The sequence below is a fragment of the Paraphaeosphaeria sporulosa genome (genome assembly GCF_001642045.1).
Source record: "Paraphaeosphaeria sporulosa strain AP3s5-JAC2a unplaced genomic scaffold CC84scaffold_7, whole genome shotgun sequence".
Taxonomy (NCBI): Eukaryota; Fungi; Ascomycota; class Dothideomycetes; order Pleosporales; family Didymosphaeriaceae; genus Paraphaeosphaeria; species Paraphaeosphaeria sporulosa.
Window position 1 is genome coordinate 784221 of NW_017253366.1, and position 13425 is coordinate 797645.

Genomic DNA, 13425 nt, shown 5'->3' on the forward strand with positions numbered 1-13425 from the left:
ACGAGCAAGCTCACCGCCTTCTCAGCTCCCGTACGTCGCACAATCCTCACCTTTCCGCACATACGCGTATCCCATACTTGACGTCGTGCTCATACCTCACGCACGAAACACACTCTGTCCCACCCGCACATACACTAAGATAACACCTGCACGCGCATATAGCTCGCCTCTACATGCACGTCATACCCATACTGCATCTACCCATCTGCACCTACACGCGCTTTCCCTTGTGTTGCATACACAGCTCCGACTCCGCACTTTTGAACGACAAAAGCTCGCACTCCGCACTCCCCTTACGCCAGCAAACCGGCCAAGCCAGCAAGCCTACCTCTACATGTTCCACAAAGCTGAGCAGAGACCGGAGCGGGGACGTATGGGGTTCGCGTCGGAGAGATGGTGGGCCGCTGGACGCGTGGGCTGAGGTGAGATTGTGTAGCGACCGCGTGGGAAGTACACGGCGGAGTGGTTGCTGGGCGAAGAGGGAACGAGGGAGGGCTATGCAAGGTGGTACGGCGTGGGAATTGCGGTGGGTTTTGTGAATGTTGTGTCTGCAATGGTAGGTGTGTCTCACGCTTGAGCACATTTTGAACGCAAGCAGACTGGCGATGAGGCGCAAAGAAGAGTGAAGATGTATAGAGAAAGGTAGTCGTAGTCGAAGCATATACACAAAGATAAATAGATAATCAATCAATCGACCAAGCCAAGACGAACCCGCAGCCGCCCATTAACCGCCGACTTGAACGAGAGCAACGAAAGCACACCTACGCACACAATCAATCGTGTACATCCAATCCCAATCTGTCGAAACAAATTCCTTCACCATAAACAGCAAACGCAAGACAAAAGAAGGCCGAAAAGCCCTCGACGCCCGCTCCGCCCAGCCGGTGGTATATTCCAGTCTTCTCTCTGCAACAAATACAACGCGCTGAAAAGGACATAAGAGATTTCATAATGCAGAACAGGTCGTAGCGAATGAGAAGGGGTAATTATGCCAACAAGGAAAGTTCCAGCCATGCCATCCTGCTGCTCTCATGGGGTATCATCGAGCCGGTAATAGGAGAACGATCCCTGCCCGTCGACACGGTGCGTAAATAAGCAAAACACAGGCGCAGATAGCAAACAAATGAACCGGGATGTATATCATGGGTCAAAAGGGATTCGTAGACATATGTCGATGGTCGTCAGGTCGTTTCGATTCGTTTCATCTCGTGCGAAGCAATGAAGCGGTAGGTTCTAGAACAGGCTTCAGATGTTTCCGAAGAACTTGTTTCCAGCCCATGATGAAAAGTGGTAACGGTAGGACTTGAGAGGGGGGTTTAGCTCTCAGTATTCGTTCTCTGGTGGATATAATATGCGATCAGTCGTATCCGGCGGACGGGTCAGTTTCACTGGCGGTTTCCAACCTGCTCCCCGGTGGCAACAGCTACAAGCGCTTCCAATCGCCTCATATCATTCGCAGGCGGCTGGGTAATTGGCGGACCAAAGGTAACGTGTCCTCTCTCCGACTGTTGATAGGAACGATACGACGGGGTCGACAGACTGTGGCTATGATATGATTGCTGCTGATTGTATATTGGGTGAGGTCTGTCCATAATTGACGTGCGGACGGGCTTGTGTTCTTCAACAGGTGCCTCCGGAGGGTGCGACTCTACATAGCCATTGCTGTGTACGATGGCTGGATGATACTCTGTCATCGTGGAATTGGAAGGAGTTGGAACTCCTTCGCTGCTGCTTGAATCTTCTGGCGAAGTCCGCTGTACCGCTCGGATCGGTTGAGGAGGTATGTTGGGGTTCACAGGCCCATTGTACCAGGCTTGACGCTTGTTTCTTTTTGGTGTAACTGGGGTTTCCTGCGACGTCCTGGCTGTCTCAGGAATAGGGTGTTGCATTCCAGGGGAGCTATTGGGCTGCTGGTTGAAGTAAGCTGGGTGGGGCGCGGTTGTAGGACGAGCATGTGTAGTTTGTCCTGGGCTTCTTTGGTACTGAGCCCACGCTTCTCTTTGGTGATTCGGGCTTGCTATCTCGAGATTGGTAAATCCCCTCTGCAGGTTCGTATCCCATGAGATACTAGTGCGCTTCTCATGCTTGATCGCCGGACGAAGATCCGTAGGAGCGTGGTATGTGAGTGGTCGCGTGGGTGCATCGATCTGCATGGGGCTTGGTTGACGGCGCGGCATCGGCGGGGGTGGGGCGTGGTCGAAGCTTTCAATTCCAGGCAACCTTGTTTGGGACGCAGCAGGTTGCGATGTAAATGAAGGGCGCGGGGCATCCGGAGTTTGGTGATAGCCTAGTCCGCTAGTAGCAGGTCGAGGTCCGGCATACGATCCTGGGTGCCATGTTCGTCTCCTCCAGTCTGCGTCTGCATTCGATTCCCTTCGTGAGCCGGGGAATTCTGGGGCGACCGGACTTGCGTAAGAGCTGCTCTGAGGGGAAAAGGTGCTTGATGGGGTAGCTGATGGAACAGGCGTAATATACTGGGGCGGGTATTGACCTGCAGGACCAGAAAAGGGATTCCCATTGGAAGGCACAGAGAGCCGCCTTCCACTCGGCATGGGCCCAACTCCGCTCCAAGAAACAGGTCGTGAAGCTGACGCCACAGGCGACTGCACCGCGGAGCTGAAACGACTCGGACTTCCGGTGGCTGTAGAGAATGTGGCCGACGTCGGCGTTGTGGCATCGTTATAGTCGACAATCTGCGGCCCGGGGCTACCCATGAGCGGGGGATTGTATGCGTCCATGGTGTTGAGTGACAAGCGTGCCCTTGCAGGCCCGTCGTTGGCCATGGCAAGTGGAGGTGGCCGGCGACGCACGTCCGGAGACGGAGCTACGCTCATGCTCGAAGCCGTAGAGGTGATACTAGAGGATGAAAGGTTCCTGCTGTGCCCTCTGCTATGGCCCCCTGTGCTTCCTAACGTATTGGCACGGGAGCGATTCCCGGGTGGTCGTACACGGTCGGTTCGGATCTGCCTCTGGAATCGAGTGCCGGTCGCGGCGAGGGAGTCTCCCGGAATGTCTTCATTGACGTGGACTGTCTGCGCATGCTGTCGCAGGTTGTCAAGTCGGGAGAATCGTCGGGAGCAATGACACTGGAATGGTCGTTCGCCTGTGTGCTTGCTGCATACTATTAGCGTACTGCATCCCATGAACATAGCAACTCTCATACCGAATGTGGCGGGCTAGGTGCTCGCTTCGCGTGAAACTCAAGTGGCATGGCGGAAATTCTGTGCAAAAGAAGCGTTGACCCTTCTTCTTTTTCGAAGCTGATTTGGCATCCCCACTAACGCTTTCGTCTTCGGAACCGTCTTTGCCCTCTTCTTCGGCACCGCCCATCTCTACATCCTGTGAGCCCGCAGACTGTGAAGAACGATGCGAGTCTTCGCGCGATAGAGGGTGTCTGCTGGGGGTGGTGCTAAGCTCGCGTGAGGGCGTGAACGGCGAGGAAGGAAGAGGGCGCTGGCCAGCGAGACCAGCGAAACTGTTACGCGTCGGCGTTTTCGCCGAGGGATCTTCGGCGCGTGGGTCGTCCGAAGGCTTCGCGTCGTTGAAGAAGGTGCTATTCGGTCGAGGCGTAGTAGGTGTCGTCTCTTCGCCTGGACGTCCGGGAAGAGGTTCCGGCACGGCAAGGGTGGTGTTGACGGCTTGAAAAGTAGACATGTCGAAGACTGCGTGCGTTCGAAGACGCGGTTAGTATTAGACGTTGTCGTCTTGCGTCGCCGTGAGGACGCGCTGTGCCTCGCGACGAACGACGAACGACGAACGACGAACTCGCGGTCTGCACCGGAAGAGCTGATGCTCTGGGAGGCCACTCGGCCGCTGCCTGAAAGAACTAGTTGGTGAGCGGCGCGATATTGCGGAGCCGCATAGAGTTGGACAGTGTGCAGTAGGACCTCGCGTAGCGCCGGAGGAGGCTGGGAGTGAAGCTGATGACGAATCGAGGGAGCCGCACTTGTAACATCCGGGCCTGGTGCTCCAGTTGAAAATGAAGCGAGATAAACCAACGACCAGCCTTCGTAACGTCAGAACACACTTTGAGTAGGGTGCATCAGCAGCTGGACGGTGGTGTTGCGGGTTCGAGGTGGATGCGCCGAGTGCTCAGGGCAGTGACGCTGCGATAAGACGCTGGAGGGGCGATCCCCGCCACCAAAGGACGCGCTGAGCTGCAGCGTTTATGCACACCAAAGGCACGGGCGGAGGCGAGCAGGGTGCGGCTCTCACGGACGCACAAGGGCAGTTCCAACAGACGCCGAGGACCGAGCGACAGATTTGTGCAGGCAAGGTGAGCGGATTAGGGCAACCTTCGCCGTCGAGGACAAATTGCGACGCAACGGGCATGCGAGGGGCTGGTGCCATGTAAGCAACCTAGCGTCCTTTGTCGTCTGGTTGTGCCCTGGGGCCGAGCGTCGCAGCTGGGGTTCGAGTTCGATCCGCCTTGCGACGCGCCAACTCTGCTTGCAGATCCGTAAAAAACCCGGTCCTGCGTCCATCAAACCACACTTCAGGCGCCGACCAAGCCCATGCTCTAAGCACGGCACAAGTAAGAGCGAGCGTGGTGAACACTCGATTACGCATCAGGGCGCGCTGAAGGAACAAGTCCGTCTCGCAGCGGCGCCACGAGTCCTACAGTCCAGGAACCGGCCATGCAGGTGGAGCCTTTAGGCCATGCATCTATCCGGGACAGCAAGTACAGCGATGCCCAGCGCTGGTAATACAGGCTCGGATGTCCCTCCATGCATCCTGCCTCAGCCGGAAGATATCACTTCAACTGAAGCATCGTGCGCTTCGTCTTAATCAAGGCCGCAAACCAAGGTCTCACCGCCATGTTTCACGTGCCGTGTGAGACTCGAGCGTTGAGCGCACTCGCGGACGTGTTAAGCTCAGCCCGCAAAAGTCGTCAGCAGGTGCCAAGAGTGTCACTGTCCTGACGTGGCCATTGGTTGCGTATCCTACTTGGGGCGTTACGTGCAGAATACTAACACACCAAGCGCCGCTGCAAGGGCTGCTAGGGTGGGCTCGAACGTGATCCACAAAATAACACATACTTCTGTACCTTACTGAAGCGAAAGGCTAGTCGGCCGAAGGTGCAGCTAGACTTTCACGGAGTTGAGCATGACAATCGCGTTTCGATCCAAGAGACCGAGTCACCAACGGAAGGCGCGGGACAATTCCACGTTACCGTGTGCGCTGTAAGACCCATGTCTGGTACTGGGAGACCCGAGTGACTTGGCTTAGACAGTGGGCTCTTCTCGCCTCTGTCTGTCAGTTCAGATGTGCAGTAGTGTTAGAAGCGCGGCATGCGCGCGCCCAAGTATCCAATACTAAATGGTCAGCTGAGTGCTTCGTGTTCGGCAGGTCCAGAGCTATTTTGGTGTCAATTAAAGTTGCGGTGCAGCCACTCCAAGTTCTGTCAATGCTTTCAGCAGCTTCCACTGCACAGTGCTAATGCTTTGGTGAGGAAGCTGTATTAACTCTGACGGTTGTATCTGGAAGCCGGATGGTGGACAATTGCTGAATGTCAGGCCATAGTGTGGAGGTCATGGATGACGGGCAAAAGAGTGGCAGTAGTGCTAGGCCTGGTCAAGCATCGAGTTTGGTTGCCTTGAAGCTACTGAGGTCACTCCGTCGGCACAGCGAAGCGACCTATGATGGCGATAGGCGGATGGTGTTGAGGGGGATTGGTTGGGCAAGGTGACTCGAGATCTACGCTAGTCAGATGCATTGCATCACTCGTACCGACTGTAGCGCTGTTCCTGAGTAAGGGACGGCAAGCGAGTGAACACCTCCCGAGCCACGCCATGCAAATCATCCGCGAGCCTATCGATATCGAGCTTGGACCAGCTAGCTGCAGGGAAGCGATGTGGCGTTGTCTCCTGGTACCTGAAAACAGCAGTTATGTTCAGTCTCAAATTCCGTGCTGTATTAATAGTTGTCAAAGAGCGGTGCTGGTGTTGTGACGAAATGGCGGTCAAGGTTGGTGAGGTCCGTCGCAATGCCGACTGCAGTTGGTGTCCGGGGTCGGGAAGAAGAACAAAGCCACAAACGAATATTTTTGCGCGCACTATTGGACGGCAGTGCAGATGTCGTATTGATAGGGCTGGATCGTTGGTTGAGGTGCCAAGCCAGTGCGGTTTGAATAGAGTTTGCGAGGAAAGAGCAACTGGCTCACGTGATCGCATCTACGTCAACGTCAACCTACTTCCTCTTATCTTTGCATTCAGATTGCCCTGCATTAACATTGACCTGCCTGAAATCTAACGAGCGCTAAATGACGAACGCTACGGCAAGAAGTTATACGAGACCTTAAAAGAGCGCTAGGAGATGATCAATATCTCAAAAAACTAACCCAACAACTTTCTTTGTTTCTGATTCAAAGTAGACAGCTCTATTTCCCTCGGTCTCAAACTTAACCTCATCAGATTCGACTTCATCGCACCCAACTTAATGGACTCAACCTCCACCTTTGTTTAACCTCTTTCAGCTTCAGTCCATCTACTTCTCCACCCACACAGCCAACATCGTCCTCTTCTCTACATTGCATGCAACCTATAGCCAGGTCAACATCCATCAACCCTAAGCAAATATACTCAACTTTTCCAATTTCCTCCTCAAATTCAATCTTTAACCTCAAAACTCTTCGCCTTTCCCTCTCTTTACTCCAAATCCAGCGTCCTCCAGCTTTATCACGACAATTCCACCTCTACCGGTAATACCGCCAGCACGTTCCAATAGCCCAGGCGCTCGACACCCACAGTTCATGTGACAGAGGCTTGGGTTTACCTTGTTCGCCAGGAAGAGCACTTTCGCCACGAGACTTTGTGCCCAGTACTGCACTATCGGTTCTACTCACGATATGGATAGCAGAGATCACATCAGGGTATTCATTCGACGCGGCGAGTCGGTAACGAAGAGAAGTAGCAAGATGGCAAGGACATATTGTAAGGCTAGAGATCGGGGGCGGCACTGCGGGTCGAGTGAGACGTGGTTCCCTTTTTGAGCATGGCAGAAAGAGGAATGTGTGTACGACTTGGCACGATTTCACCCAGAATTTTTGAGAGAGATCAGGTGTATTCCAGTGTGAGGAGAGTCCCACCAGCTTCCCACGGAAACCTATCGAAGCATAGGTACCCCTGACACCACAAGCATGCCATACCCACTACTCCCTTACCCCCACTCCATCACATGACGGAAGCACAACACAATACAATCCGGCACTATGCCACCAACACCACCCATATCGATCAACGCTTACTGCTAGCAACCTAACTACTCGCTACCGCACAGCTCCCCAACTCCCTCTTCTCTGCCTTGGTTTCAGGCCGGATATCAAAGTCGAAAATATCCATCGGTAACCCAATCGTCGTGCACGCATTCGGCACATCCACAATACCTGCAATGTGCCCCTGGATCGGCGCGCACGAAAGAAGGAGGTAGATCTGGTAGTCGTCATACCCGTACCTCTTCAAATACTCAATCACGCGCAGACAGGTCTGTCGGTAGGCGACGGTTGCATCAAGGTAGTGCTGCTTGCCATGCTCGTCAACGCTAAAGCCCTCAAAGTACAGCATGCGCCCGGGTCCGAACTGCGGCTCCACTGGCCCAGGGATGTAGATGGGGGACTTCATGCCGAGCTGCGCGACGCCGTCCTTCATTACGGTAAACTTGAGCGTGATGACGCCCGCCATTTCGATGGCGCCGCAGAAGGAGATTTCGCCTAGTGAAACAGGGTGGTCAGGAAGTGTACAAGAGAAGAGGCGGGGAGGAAAAGGGACGTACCATCGCCCTGGCTGAAATGCAGATCTCCCACGCTGAACTTCGCGCCCTTGACGTGAACAGGGAGATACACCTTGCTGCCCCTGCTCAGGTTCTTGATATCGCAGTTTCCGCCATGCTCAGGACGGCCAGGAATCGTGCGCGCGCCCTCTTTACCGACTTTCTGCTTTACCTCGTCGGACGCGGTGCCGGCATGTACGTTCTGGGGCTCCGGGGGCTGCGCGACGGGCTTGTAGTGGTCTTTGTACGCGGAGATAAGGTCGGCTTCGCGCGTGTTCCAGGTCTCCAGGACCTCGGGCGAAGGCGCGCACCCCAAGATACCGGGGTGGATGAGGCCGGCGAAGCGGACGCCGGGGATGTGCCGCGAGGAGCAGAAGATACCTTCGAAGTCCCAGATGGCTTTCGCTCTGTAGAGTGAAACACAATCAGTACAGCCTTTTTGACAGTGCCCTAGAAAGTTTACGTACGGTTTCGGATATATCTCGTCGAGAAAGCCACCACCGTTTTCCTTCGAGAAGATACCAGTGAATCCCCACGGTTGCTCCTGGAGCGGCTGCACATCTTGGATCTCTACTACGAGCACATCGCCCGGCTCAGCGGTCTCGATCTCAAAAGGCCCGGTCAAGTAATGGATCTTAGTAAGATCGACGTCGCGGACGTCATCTGCAGAGTCGTTATTTCCGATCTGGCCGCCGGTCCAGTCGAGACATTCGATCTTCACGACTTCGCCGTTCTTAATGGTGCCTGCAAAGGGGACTGTGTGGATGTTAGCCGGTGACTTAGGTTTTTAGCGTGATGGAAGATGTACTGTCTGGGTGCCAGCGGTTCTGCATATGTTAGGCTTAGACTTAAGCTCGCGATTGGGTGTAACTTACATGGAGCACCTTTTGCTCTGGTGGTGGTGTGTCCAGGGACACCTTTGCGGCATAGCGGATCTCTTGTTTACCCATGATGACGTCTATAACACTCGATTGTGGAAAGTGTTCTCACGGAGGCTTAAAGATGTCGGAAGAGCAATGCGGCTTGATTCTTGACCCTGAAGTAGGCGGGGTATCGCAGTGTATTAAATGCATGCTGGCTGCGGGGAAAGGGAGTGCTCTCGTCATTCAATTGATACGACAGCCCAGTCCTCGACTCCGAGGAAGCTGCTCAAGCTATCAGCCGCGGAGGGGGGGCAAGGAACCTGATAAGCTGAGATACCAGAGCTGTTACGTATCCCAAGCTTGAGCTTCTGCGGAGAGAGCTCGGAGCTTAGCTCCTAGAACGGCCCCGCAGCGGGGTATACCTCGTCTTAGCGACCGGCAATGTGCATACGCGTCGGCAAGCTGCCATGAAAAGCTTATCTTCAGACGTGTGTGACAATGTTGCGGCATGTACAGAGCTCATGTTATCGTTACTCATTTCTGTTCCCGTCTATAGTCTATCATTATTCGGTCTACGGCCGTGCCTAAGCTTATGCAAGACCTTGAGAATATACCCGTTGCTAGCTACGGTGACTATCCTAACTAAAGGTCTTGCGAGGCGTCTGCCGAACTTCTGACCGGAAGCTGTCTTTCGTCATCTGGATATTGTAGGCATCCATGTCCTGCCACGGCAAGTTGAGAAATTCATGCTTGTTCTTCCATCGAACATCCTCCTGCTTAAACGCTTCCGCATCTGAGGGAGCCGGCGGCGGTTCAGTAATCTTGGTGATCAAGTAAGCTGTTGAGGCTTCTGCAAGACCGTAGATCAGAACGCCAACCAAGGGTATCTTGACGAATACGTAGAAACCAAGGCCGAAGCCAAAAAGTACACCAGCACGGTCTTTGAACCACATGTGCTTCTGTTCCTTCGTATAGCGTACGCGAGCAAAGTAGGGCTCCAACTAGAGTATAGTCAGTATGGAGCGGTGGAGAAGGGTGACTGACAACGTACGAGTTCGCGCATGAGCGTTCGAGAAGAGAAGTACGACTGCAAAAAGGACACCAAGTATCGCTTTGGCATGACTAGCGCCACTGCAAATATCGCCACAGCCGGCTGTGGACCAACAGACTTCTGGAAGGTATAGAAACTTGCAGCGGGAAGCACGAACCGGCCGACGTAGGGTACGTATGACAAAGCTAGCACGGCGAGAGATATGCCAGCCTTGCGCCCATACCTGATCGCAAAGGCAGTGAGTGCTTGCTTGAGCGGTGTCTTGGTTTCGGTCTTTGGGCCGTGGGTCGGATACATGTTCAGATTGGGGTAGTACATGGCGCGGAGGTTGCGAGGATCTTCAGACTTGTGCTTCTGAATGTACGTTTGATCGACCCAGCGAAGGGATTCCATGAACATGTCGTCGAGGGTCGGGGTGATGTATCGCATGAGTGTCATCAAGAAGAAGGGCACTTGAAGGACCGAGTGTTCGAGGAAGTGGAGGCCATCGACGATGGTGTTGTCCCACTGCGCGTGGTCCATGTCTACAACAAATGCTAGGATCCATAATAGACCTCTGATGCTGACGACCTGCACTTCTTGTCAGCTATGGAGGGCAAAGCGAGCGGATCTTTAGGTCAGCAAACGACTCTGCCATGAACTTACTGGTATGGAAACGAGTATACGGATGGCGATTCCTGCAGCAACGGCCAAGGCAGCTTGACGATAGTGCTTGGAGGTGAACAATGCCGGGTTCTGCACGGCGCGGTTCACTGCCGAATGTTAGTCTCCGGCTTGATGGTGTGCAGAGGGTTTGAGAGATCATGCCTCCTACGAGAGTGAGCTGGGCGCCTCTCAGTATGGCATTGGGATCGAAATTAGACATGATCGCGTGCTGTTGTGAAAAGACGACCGGGGTCGGTGGATGTGGGAGACCAAACGATTACAGGTGTAGGATTGCTGGGAACCGGTGGGACGCGACTAAATGACGTACGCGCCGGCCCAAGCGCTGCGGCCTATAGGAGCAAAAGGACTTGACTACTGGCTGTCCGGCGTGTTGTCCGTCCATCGCGGTGTTTATTTTGCTTCTCCTGTATCTAGGGGGCTTTGTTGTTTCTGCTGATTGAGCAGTGTGCGCGTGCTCGAGGCCGAGTCATAGTGATAGTCACGGGCAGGTGCCGTCGACTGACCATCGGGACCCGCTTGAAACCCTTCCTCAGACTCCAGGGACTTAGCGCGCAACCATCCAGCCCACGCAGTTCAGCCACCGCTTTGCTCACTGTTTGTGTTTGCGCATTCATTCCTACTCCGACACCCGTTCGCTCGCTCCAACTTCCGCCTGGACTGCCCAGGACACAGATGCCGCCTTGAGCCCCGACCATGGCTTCTCACACGCCGGGCGCCAGCCCAGCGAATGCGCCGCCCGCTGCCCGGAATGCACCCGTCCGCCGCTCCTTCACGCTCCCCGCGCGCATCGTGAGCAAGTCGCCTTCGCCTGCGCCTGCCTCCAGCACCGACGGGATAGAAACCCTTTTCGTGTGCACCTCGACCAAGATCGTGCAGTTCTCAGCCTCGGCTTCAACACGGCGAGCCTCGCCATCTCGCCGCCATGGTGCCAACGACGATGACGCGCCATCTATACCTTGGAGATCCACAACGGAACGCACTTTGGCAGTTGGTCCGTAAGAAACGGTCTGTGTGCTGATGCCACCACTGACTGAGGCTAGGCCCGCTGCGCATCTATCGCGTGATATCCTCCAATGTCTCATTCCTCAACTCTGGGAACCTCTTACACACAATATTCCCGAGATCACAATGTTGGTGCGTTGACGGCCATCATGTGTTCGTGCTCCGCGTACGGCAAGACACATACTATCGCATCGAGCTACCACACGAGACCGCAGAGGATACAGGAAAGGTGGAAGACTTCAAGAAGGTCCTAGGACAGGTGTTGCAATACGAGAGGACCCGGTGCCCGTTCGCACGCGGCTTCGAAGTAGAGGTGCCCGAGCGCCCGACAACGCCGCCGCGCAGACGACTAAAGAAGCCAGTCGAAAAGGCCAAGAAGTGGACGTTCGACAAGACTTGGATGCCAGAAAATGGTTCGCGGCCTTGTACGCCTGTTCTGGAAGGCTCGGACGCGGGTACTGCGTCATCGTATGAAGAAGACGACACCTCGAGCATCTGCACCGACAGGAGCGAGCCAATGCCCGATACTCCTGCCACGGCTGCAGAAGCCACCCCGCCGAAACCCGCACCAAAGCCCACACCCGCGCGACGGCTGTCAGTCGCCGAACGCAAAAGAACGTTTGAAGAGAAAAGATCCGTCACTGTTCCCACGGCGCAGCTGCCTCATCGACTGTCCTTCTCGAGCCAAGCCATTCCCGAGCAAATCGAACAAACGCCCAAGGTAGAGGAGGCGAGTTCGTCTGAGAGAACACCACTGGAGAGGAAAGAGTCTGCGCAAAGTATGGTCTCCACCGTTGACTCTTTCTACTCGGTCGAAACATCGGCCCCAGAGAGTCCCACACCTCCGTTCCAGGACGCAGAAGCGGAAGCCGTCAATCCATGGGCGCTTGAACTGCGTGTTAAAGATGAGGAAGGTCGCGGTCGCAGCAAGCACCGCCGACAGGCGTCGGAATTGACAGTGCGGCAACCTTCCGCGCACACGGCAGAGGAGGCTCCAGTAACACCGACTGATGACCAGGCCACCACAGGGCCCACGATTCGCCTTTCGCCGGCACCTTCTACGCCCCCGCTTGTGAGTGATTCGGATGACGACAGCCTCAGCCTGCCATCATTGGATGTGGCCACACCGCCTGATGCAATCCGCATGAGACGTCTCACTGGTGCCACCCAAAAGCGCGCATTCTCCCCAATGCCCGCTCCACAGAACCTGTTCTGCCCGCCAGCTAACGGTCCGCGCAAGCAGTTCACAAATGCCCTTATACGAAAGACGGCTGAGATAGTCCTGGGACCGCCCGCGCACCTTGTCTCCCTCATGCTTCGGATAGCAGCGAAGATTACGCAGGGTGTCTCTAGCTTCAATACATATCGCATCCGCAACATCACGGAGACCATTCCCGGATCGTGGCTGTCAGACGGCGAAGAAGAGGACGAAGACTGGGCCGAGGAAGACGACTTCGGCATACCTCTGCGCAATCTCGATGAACCAGCCTCGAATAGGAGAGGCTTCGCTGGCGATGTGGACTAGGAATCATCCGTCTATTGAGACCTCCAAAAGTGAGGTGCCCAACGTTGCATGTTGTGTTTCATGATACCAGGAGGCGTCTATTGTTGCATTCTAAGGGCGGATTTTCAAGGTTGGATTACTGTACGATATATTAATGATTGTTTGGAAAACGATACATCTTGTAATAGCGTAGCATGTCGACGAAAGGCATAGCATAGCATCATGGCCTGCGGTAACGAAGCACTTTTATATACATTGAACTTGGGGTGAATACCTTCCAGTCATATCATGAACAAAGCCATATCCAAGCCAACTCAGCCTAGCAAAAACATCACTCTAATACAAGTTGAGCAGTACAGGATGGCGCAAGGGCAAAAAGACAGATGAAGTTGTTGGTCACTACGAGGGTCGAACTCGCGACCTTGGCGTTAACAAGGTGAATATTAGCACCACGCTCTAACCAACTGAGCTAAGCGACCGTTGGTGTTATTCAACTGATGATAACATCTCAAACGTAGCGTTTAAAACCCTTGTAAAGAAAAAGGTCGACAAAAGAGCGAAAAGCTTAACCA

General features: G+C 54.5%; 4 protein-coding genes and 1 non-coding gene across 5 annotated transcripts; 1 reads left to right on the forward strand and 4 right to left on the reverse strand.

Annotated features, from left to right (window-relative positions):
• Positions 1–1199: 1199 nt before the first annotated feature.
• CC84DRAFT_862687 (uncharacterized protein) lies at positions 1200–3873 on the reverse strand. Its single transcript, XM_018187681.1, has 2 exons — positions 3164–3873; positions 1200–3114 (listed from the first exon to the last, which is right to left on the reverse strand). The coding sequence occupies exons 1-2, from the start codon at positions 3652–3654 to the stop codon at positions 1386–1388; spliced, it is 2220 nt and encodes a 739-aa protein (XP_018034038.1). The 5' UTR covers positions 3655–3873; the 3' UTR covers positions 1200–1385.
• A 3185-nt stretch (positions 3874–7058) lies between these two features.
• On the reverse strand, positions 7059–8970 carry CC84DRAFT_1149260 (formamidase FmdS). Its single transcript, XM_018176667.1, has 5 exons — positions 8643–8970; positions 8576–8594; positions 8235–8523; positions 7771–8174; positions 7059–7708 (listed from the first exon to the last, which is right to left on the reverse strand). The coding sequence occupies exons 1-5, from the start codon at positions 8715–8717 to the stop codon at positions 7257–7259; spliced, it is 1239 nt and encodes a 412-aa protein (XP_018034039.1). The 5' UTR covers positions 8718–8970; the 3' UTR covers positions 7059–7256.
• Positions 8971–9158: 188 nt separating this feature from the next.
• On the reverse strand, positions 9159–10546 carry CC84DRAFT_1260787 (uncharacterized protein; the record flags this gene model as incomplete). Its single annotated transcript, XM_018185010.1, has 4 exons — positions 9159–9631; positions 9682–10251; positions 10327–10416; positions 10496–10546. 4 exons carry the CDS (start codon positions 10544–10546, stop codon positions 9269–9271), a joined length of 1074 nt encoding a protein of 357 aa, XP_018034040.1. The 3' UTR covers positions 9159–9268.
• Positions 10547–10739: 193 nt separating this feature from the next.
• On the forward strand, positions 10740–13107 carry CC84DRAFT_1123092 (uncharacterized protein). The gene is made up of 2 exons (XM_018175648.1): positions 10740–11338; positions 11388–13107. The coding sequence occupies exons 1-2, from the start codon at positions 11041–11043 to the stop codon at positions 12872–12874; spliced, it is 1785 nt and encodes a 594-aa protein (XP_018034041.1). The 5' UTR covers positions 10740–11040; the 3' UTR covers positions 12875–13107.
• A 139-nt stretch (positions 13108–13246) lies between these two features.
• On the reverse strand, positions 13247–13332 carry CC84DRAFT_t70. Its single transcript has one exon. It is a non-coding gene; the product is annotated as a tRNA-Ile (tRNA).
• Positions 13333–13425: the final 93 nt, after the last annotated feature.

Coding starts and splice junctions, on each gene's coding strand:
- CC84DRAFT_862687 (XM_018187681.1), bottom strand. CDS start 3,654: ATGTCTACTTTTCAAGCCGTCAACACCACCCTTGCCGTGCCGGAACCT. Junction 3,115..3,163: donor CACCTAGCCCGCCACATTCG/GTATGAGAGTTG, acceptor AATAGTATGCAG/CAAGCACACAGGCGAACGAC.
- CC84DRAFT_1149260 (XM_018176667.1), bottom strand. CDS start 8,717: ATGGGTAAACAAGAGATCCGCTATGCCGCAAAGGTGTCCCTGGACACA. Junction 8,175..8,234: donor GACGAGATATATCCGAAACC/GTACGTAAACTT, acceptor TTCACTCTACAG/AGCGAAAGCCATCTGGGACT. Junction 7,709..7,770: donor GCATTTCAGCCAGGGCGATG/GTACGTCCCTTT, acceptor CTGTTTCACTAG/GCGAAATCTCCTTCTGCGGC.
- CC84DRAFT_1123092 (XM_018175648.1), top strand. CDS start 11,041: ATGGCTTCTCACACGCCGGGCGCCAGCCCAGCGAATGCGCCGCCCGCT. Junction 11,339..11,387: donor GGAACGCACTTTGGCAGTTG/GTCCGTAAGAAA, acceptor GACTGAGGCTAG/GCCCGCTGCGCATCTATCGC.